The sequence below is a fragment of the Triticum aestivum genome, chromosome 2D (assembly GCF_018294505.1).
Source record: "Triticum aestivum cultivar Chinese Spring chromosome 2D, IWGSC CS RefSeq v2.1, whole genome shotgun sequence".
NCBI lineage: Eukaryota > Viridiplantae > Streptophyta > Magnoliopsida > Poales > Poaceae > Triticum > Triticum aestivum.
In genome coordinates, this window is record NC_057799.1 from 591644942 (window position 1) to 591653227 (window position 8286).

The 8286-nt window shown below is 51.1% G+C and overlaps 1 protein-coding gene across 1 annotated transcript; it reads right to left on the reverse strand.

The window, feature by feature from the left end:
* Positions 1 to 6477: 6477 nt before the first annotated feature.
* LOC123050221 (WRKY DNA-binding transcription factor 70) lies at positions 6478 to 8072 on the reverse strand. The gene is made up of 3 exons (XM_044473044.1): positions 7652 to 8072; positions 7417 to 7521; positions 6478 to 7254 (listed from the first exon to the last, which is right to left on the reverse strand). Exons 1-3 carry the CDS (start codon positions 7915 to 7917, stop codon positions 6744 to 6746), a joined length of 882 nt encoding a protein of 293 aa, XP_044328979.1. The 5' UTR covers positions 7918 to 8072; the 3' UTR covers positions 6478 to 6743.
* Between the last annotated feature and the right edge of the window lie 214 nt (positions 8073 to 8286).

Consider the following 8286-nt stretch of genomic DNA (forward strand, 5'->3'; position numbering starts at 1 on the left):
ATTGATATATTGGAAGCCTATATTTGGATATCGGAAGTGTTCCGGGTGAAATCGGGATTTTACCGGAGTACCGAGGGGTTACCGGAACCCCCCGGGGGCTTAATGGGCCATAGTGGGCCTTTGTGGAGAAGAGGAGAGGCGGGCAGGGCAGGGCCGCGCGCCCCTCCCCCCCTAGTCCGAATAGGACAAGGAGAGGGGGGCGGCGCCCCCCCCCCTTCCTTCCTCTCCTCCACCTCTTTCCCCTCCACTCCTAATCCAACTAGGAAAAGGGAGGGAGTCCTACTCCCGGTGGGAGTAGGACTCCACCTGGCGCGCCCCTCCTGGCCGGCCGCACCTCCCCCCTTGCTCCTTTATATACGGGGGCAAGGGGCACCCTAGAGACACAACAATTGATCGTTTGATCTTTTAGCCGTGTGTGGTGCCCTCCTCCACCATAGTCCACCTCGATAATACTGTAGCGGTGCTTAGGCGAAGCCCTGCGTCGGTAGAACATCATCATCATCACCACCGTCATGCTGACGAAACTCTCCCTCAACACTCGGCTGGATCGGAGTTCGAGGGACGTCATCGGGCTGAACGTGTGCTGAACTCGGAGGTGTCGTGCATTCGGTACTTGATCGGTCGGATCGTGAAGAAGTACGACTACATCAACCGCGTTGTGCTAACGCTTCCGCTTTCGGTCTACGAGGGTACATGGACAACACTCTCCCCTCTCGTTGCTATGCATCACCATGATCTTGCGTGTGCGTAGGAAATTTTTTGAAATTACTACGTTCCCCTACAGTGGCATCCGAGCCTGGTTTTATGCGTAGATGTCATATGCACGAGTAGAACATAAGTGAGTTGTGGGCGATATAAGTCATACTTCTTACCAGCATGTCATACTTTGGTTCGGTGGTATTGTTGGATGAAGCGGCCCGGACCGACATTACGCGTACGCTTACGTGAGACTGGTTCTACCGACGTGCTTTGCACACAGGTGGCTGGCGGGTCTCAGTTTCTCCAACTTTAGTTGAACCGAGTGTGGCTACGCCCGGTCCTTGCGAAGGTTAAAACAGCACCAACTTGACAAACTATCGTTGTGGTTTTGATGCGTAGGTAAGAACGGTTCTTGCTAAGCCCGTAGCAGCCACGTAAAATTTGCAACAACAAAGTAGAGGACGTCTAACTTGTTTTTTAGGGCATGTTGTGATGTGATATGGTCAAGACATGATGCTAAATTTTATTGTATGAGATGATCATGTTTTGTAACCGAGTTATCGGCAACTGGCAGGAGCCATATGGTTGTCGCTTTATTGTATGCAATGCAATCGCCCTGTAATGCTATACTTTATCACTAAGCGGTAGCGATAGTCGTAGAAGCATAAGATTGGCGAGATGACAACGATGCTACGATGAAGATCAAGGTGTCGCGCCGGTGACGATGGTGATAATGACGGTGCTTCGGAGATGGAGATCACAAGCACAAGATGATGATGGCCATATCATATCACTTATATTGATTGCATGTGATGTTTATCTTTTATGCATCTTATCTTGCTTTTATTGACGGTAGCATTATAAGATGATCCCTCACTAAATTATCAAACTATAAGTGTTCTCCCTGAGTATGCACCGTTGCAAAAGTTCTTCGTGCTGAGACACCACGTGATGATCGGGTGTGATAGGCTCTACGTTCAAATACAACGGGTGCAAAACAGTTGCACACGCGGAATACTCAGGTTAAGCTTGACGAGCCTAGCATATAACAGATATGGCCTCGGAACACGGAGACCGAAAGGTCAAGCGTGAATCATATAGTAGATATGATCAACATAGTGATGTTCACCGTTGAAACTACTCCATCTCACGTGATGATCGGACATGGTTTAGTTGATATGGATCACGTGATCACTTAGAGGATTAGAGGGATGTCTATCTAAGTGGGAGTTCTTAAGTAATATGATTAATTGAACTTAAATTTATCATGAACTTAGTACCTGATAGTATCTTGCTTGTCTATGTTGATTGTAGATAGATGGCCCGTGTTATTGTTCCGTTGAATTTTAATGCGTCCCTTGAGAAAGCAAAGTTGAAAGATGATGGTAGCAATTACACAGACTGGGTCCGTAACTTGAGGATTATCCTCATTGTTGCACAGAAGAATTACGTCCTTGAAGCACCGCTAGGTGTACCACCTGCGCCAGCAACTGCAGACATTGTGAATGCCTGGCAGTCACGTGTTGATGACTACTCGATAGTTCAGTGTGCCATGCTTTACGGCTTAGAACCGGGACTTCAACGACGTTTTGAACGTCATGGAGCATATGAGATGTTCCAGGAGTTGAAGTTAATATTTCAAGCAAATGCCCGGATTGAGAGATATGAAGTCTCCAATAAGTTCTATAGCTGCAAGATGTAGGAGAATAGTTCTGTCAGTGAGCATATACTCAAGATGTCTGGGTACTGCAATCACTTGATTCAACTAGGAGTTAATCTTCCGGATGATAGCGTCATTGACAGAATTCTCCAATCACTGCCACCAAGCTACAAGAGCTTCGTGATGAACTATAACATGCAAGGGATGGATAAGATGATTCCCGAGCTCTTCGCAATGCTAAAGGCTGCGGAGGTAGAAATCAAAAAGGAGCATCAAGTGTTGATGGTCAATAAGACCACTAGTTTCAAGAAAAAGGGCAAAGGAAAGAAGAAGGGGAACTTCAAGAAGAACAGCAAGCAAGTTGCTGTTCAAGAGAAGAAACCCAAGTCTGGACCTAAGCCTGAGACTGAGTGCTTCTATGCAAGCAGACTGGTCACTGGAAGCGGAACTGCCCCAAGTATTTGGCGGATAAGAAGGATGGCAAGGTGAACAAATGTATATGTGATATACATGTTATTGATGTGTACCTTACTAGTGCTCGCGGTAGCACCTGGGTATTTGATACTGGTTATGTTCCCCCCTCCGCCATAGTCCACCTCGATAATACTGTAGCGGTGCTTAGGCGAAGCCCTGCGTCGGTAGAACATCATCATCGTCACCACGCCGGCGTGCTGACGAAACTCTCCATCAACACTCGGCTGGATCGGAGTTCGAGGGACGTCATCGGGCTGAACGTGTGCTGAACTCGGAGGTGCCGTGCGTTTGGTACTTGATCGGTCGGATCGTGAAGACGTACGACTACATCAACCGTGTTGTGCTAACGCTTCCGCTTTCGGTCTACTAGGGTACGTGGACAACACTCTCCCCTCTCGTTGCTATGCATCACCATGATCTTGCGTGTGCGTAGGAATTTTTTTGAAATTACTACGTTCCCCTACACTTCCAAAGGACCTCCGAGCTGGGCTCTGGAGACCATCTCCTAAACTTCCAGATTCCCGTCCAGATTTGGCAGGGCTCCGGTATATCGTAGATTGCTAGAGATTCCTCCATCGGAACTTGATAAAAATTTGCATGGTTGTTGTAGACTTAATTCCGCACAATTCCACGGAAGCAATCGTTAAAGCGACACTCGAGGAGGCGGTGGCGGCGGATACAAGTTCGCTGTCCGGAAAAAACAGCACGATCGCACGAGGGCAATATTAATGTTGACGTTGAGTCCTCGGGCTCCATGGATGATTCCTCCATGATCTTGAGAGAGATCGGAGTTGATGATGACGAAGACATATGTCCGATCTTGACGATCCGAAGAGGAGACTGGTCCTTGGCCCAGCCGAGGTGACCAGTCGAGCCGGCGATGAAGACGCCGACGTTGCAGTTGATCTACAGACCAGCCATTGATCCATTGTCGATCACACAGCGAAACTCTCAATGAAAGCACCATTGCCGGTGTCAAAACCGGCATCTCAGGTAGGGGGTCCCAAGCTGTGTGTCTTAGGATCGATGGTAACATGGACACGAGATTTTACCCAGCTTCGGGCTCTCTCGAAGAGATAATACCCTACATGCTGCTTGATTGACTTTGATGAGTATAGGGGTTACGAGAGTTGATCTACCTCGAGATCGTGTGTTGTGGTCTAAACCTGAGGGTATGATGAATAATGTCATAATGATCTAGCATATCCCTATCGACTAGCCCGGCCTCGGCTTATATAATGTACCAGAGGCCTAGGATAACAAGAGTCCTGGTCGAATACGTCGGTGGAGAGGAGTCCTTGTCTTGATCACCAAGTCTCGTGGAGTCTTCCTCGTGTATGCATCGGCTGTCCGAACTGGCCCATGAGTAAACGGCCATGGGGGTCCTCGGCCCAATCCCACTGATCGGGAAACAACGTGGTGAATACCCCTTAGTCCAGGACACCGTCAGTAGCCCCCTGAACCGGTCTTCAAGTTGGGGACGCTCCTCAATTCTTCCGAACTGTTCTTCATCTTCGGTCGTCGGTCTTGAAAAATGGTTCAACAAATCTTCTCATCTTCGATCTTGAGGATCGCCGAAGTGAATCCGAAGAGTTTACACGTCGGGTATCCGAGGAGCCCCTTTAAGTTCTCGGCCTTTATCAATGCCTGTTATTTTTTATGCCACACCTTGGGTTTGAAATTGTTCCCTTGCGGCGGTGTCCTCTTGCATCCGAGCTAGGAGTTTTGGAATATTTGTGAATTTATAGGGCGAAGAGGGGGTGCAGGAGGCCACCGAGGTGGGCACAACCCACCTGGGCGCGCCTGGGGGCCCAGGCGCACCCTGGTGGGTTGTGCCCCCCTCGGGGCACTCCCCAGGTGCTGCTCTGGCACATCCTGGGTGTTCTGGTCCATAAAAATTCTCCAAAAATTTCCGCAGTGTTTGGACTCCGTTTGGTATTGATTTCCTGCGATGTAAAAAACAAGTAGAAAACATCAACTGGCACTTGGCACTATGTCAATAGGTTAGTCCCAAAAAATGATATAAAATGATTGTAAAATGTTTGTAAAACATCCAAGAATGATAATATAACAGCATGGAACAATCAAAAATTATAGATACGTTGGAGACGTATCAGGTGTCACCCCCATAGCGGTGGTTGGGGCGGTGCTTGCGCCGGTGCAGCCGCCTGGCCCAAGTACTGTTGGTGGCTAATGTCAGGGGAGTACAACGTTGTCGACCACCGGTAGTACCGGTTTGCAAGAGCCGTCCGGTAACTACTGGGCCGCCACCGCCCAAAACTGATGGTTTTCCGGTGGTAGGGCGGTACTCGGCTGTTACAACCGCCTGATAACAATTCTAGGGTTTGCCAAGCATCAGGCGGTACAAGCGCCTGGAGGCAGCGGTACAACCGCTTGCCAAACACCCGAGGACTGAAAAACCCTAGGGTATCACCCCTAGGACGGTGGTTGTGCTGGAAGCACTAGGCAAGCGGTACAACCGTTTGGCGCAAAAACCACTGCCACAGATACGATTTGAGGGCCTCACTCCTCGAACAAAAGGATATATAGTGGGTGCAATAGAATGTGTACATGCATTGATTCACCCAGTACCTTCCGATGTGGATTCCATCTTAATAGTACGTGTTTCCTACAACCAAAGAAATAAAAATGCCGGAAACTCCGTCCTCAATCTTTTCCATTCGGAGGGAATGCCTAAGCATCTTGCGGCAAACAAAGTATACCTGATTAACGAGGGCACACTATTAGTCCGCAAAATGTGTTGTCATCATCACCAAAACACTAAGGCGGGAAATGCCCTAACATCATCCTTATTCAAGATGAAGTAGTCATCGTAGGCCCGGATGCCATCGTAGAGGCAAACAAACATATTTTTCCGCATCCGAAAGCATGGGCGAGAATTGTCCCGTGAATAGGGCATCGAGGGCACGTCGTCCATCATCGTGAAATCCCCCTATGCCATGTTCCGATTCAGCACTCGATGACCCTTGGTCGATGCCTTGAAATTGAGAACATGCTCTTCTGCACGATCCGCGTCTGCAAAGACTGCCTGCATTATCGTCATTTCATCCACATAATCCTCCTCGTCGGTAGACTCAACGTAGTGCTCGTAGATGTACTTCGTGTATAAACCCATTGCTTCAATCGAGGAGAAAAATTGTCAGAAATCTAGCAGGTGCATTTCACCAAACACTTGTCGGGTGTGGTGACCCCCCGAAGACATACGCGGGGAGAATAGTACCTACGCGGCAGACAAGCCAGAGATGTGGAACAACGGCGTAGGCAAAGCGACGGGGCGACCGGCAGAGGCCTAGCGAGGGCTTGGCGAGCGGCCAGGTGCTACAACTGTGGCGGCACCAAAAAGAAGGCGGATGCAGAGGAGGGAAATCCGTGTGTGATTTTGGATGGGCCTAGGGTCTCGTCGATGTTCTATGTGGTGGTGGTCCGGACTCCTACAAAGCCCCTTGATTTGCCTCCGGTTTGCGGTACTGATGATGCGAGACAATACTGGATGGAAAAGCACGTCTCGGATGCGAACAACTCAGTTTGAACGTTTGCGGACCATTTGAGAGTCTATTTTGGAGGATGCCCTAACCGAGTAGATTACGTAACTTTTTACACAAGTGGTAGGATGGAGTGCAAAATATACTGAAAGTTTGTGTTCACTTCTCAGCCACTTGCGAGAATCAAAAGTCTCGGCTCAGCTAAAAGGCTAACATAATGCACGTACACATGGGACGGATGGAGTAGCAAAGATGCAGCTTCAAAGTGACACTATGCAAAAAAGAAATGTACAAACTAAACCTACGACGCGCAACCGGGAAGATCGAAGATCCGCGCGACCATTATTTGCATATATATATACGCGTCAAGTCGATCGGTCGATCCTCCCAATCCACAGCTCGACCGATCAATGGTCGAGATCGTACGACAGGAGGTCCTCGAGATACGGGTAACCATCAAAGAGCCCTCCTCCAAAGGCACCGGCACCACCGTACTGCAGGGTGGACGTGACGTCGCCCTGGTCAGGCCAAGCCGCCGCCGCCGCGGCGCCGTACAGGGCAGAGCTCCCTGGCGTGCGGCTGCTCAGCACCTCCTCCTGGTCGCCGCCCTCAAGCTTCAGGCCAGGCAACTGCAGGCCGGACCCCGTCGCAGCAGCGTCGTCGACCAGGTTGGTGTTCGTTGTGGTGGTGCTGGTGGTGGTGCCATGAGCAGCGGCCGGCGCGAAGCTGATGAGGTGGCAGCCGGCTGCGGTGCCGGTGAGGTGAGGAGCATGCGGCGCCACGGCGGCGGCGGGGTCCCGGCAGGTGTGCACGCCGATGTAGGTGACCCTGAACGTGTCCGGGTCGTCGTCGCAGCGCTGGGCCTGCCGCCGCGCCATGCACTGCTGGTCGTACTTGTGCGTGCACCGGAAGTAGGCCCTGTGGACACAGTGGAAAACACGTCCATGGCGCTTGTCAGTTCACGGAGACCCATCGAGGGATTAATTACAGGCAGCGCTGGTTGTTGCAGAGCACTATTGGCACCACACTTGGTGTTTTTCTTAGCGGTTTATTGATAATGATTGGAGGGCAGAAACGTACTTTGAGTGCTTGGAGTTCTGTATCTCCTTCTGCCCGTACTTGCGCCAGGTCTGCCCGTCCTCCAAGCTCTTCATGTTCTTCGTCACGACGGACGAATCCTGGGTCCTGCAACGCCCAAGAAAGAAGATATTTTACAAACATATTCCAGTTCATTATCACGATCTATCATCTACTGACAAAATATCCAATATATAACTAATAACAGATCAAGAATCATGAGGTCGAGCCGCCTCACCTTGTCCGACAGGCCTTGCGCGGTCCTCCACCGGCGGCGGACTTCCTCTTCCCGCCGCTGCTTGCGCCATCGGTGACCTCGCTCTCGCTGGCGCTGGCCGCGGCCGCGGCCTTGGCGGCGTGGATGGCGCGGGAGAAGGTGTGGAGGATCTGGTCCATGATGTGGCCGGCCTTGGGGGAGTCCCGGAGGAGGCCCTGCAGCTGCGTCGCGAACTGCTGCCCCTTGGCCAGGTCATCCATCACCTTCTCGTACGGCGCCATGGACATCTCTGAACTCGGACACTCTCCTGCTCTAGCTACCTCGCTCGCGCGCGCACCACTACCGTCTACCACCAGTGATCTGGATTCTGGAGCAGCAAGGCAAGGGCAGGGGGCAGCTTGAGGAAGGTAGGTGGAAGGATCGTATATATGATGGCTGGCGATTGGCCAGATGCACGCATGTGGGAGAAACGAGCTTCCTTGGTGCGGAGGTATTGTCCAAGGGGGAAGCACCCCGGAAGTTGCCGCGCGCGGGTGACGAGTACGGGTCGTCAGGGGATGACGAGGGCGGGGGTGATGCGGGTGGCGGGGGTGCGTGCCGCGTCATTGTTGGAAATATTTCACCGCGCTCTGAGGATCTGAAGATCACCTGTGTTC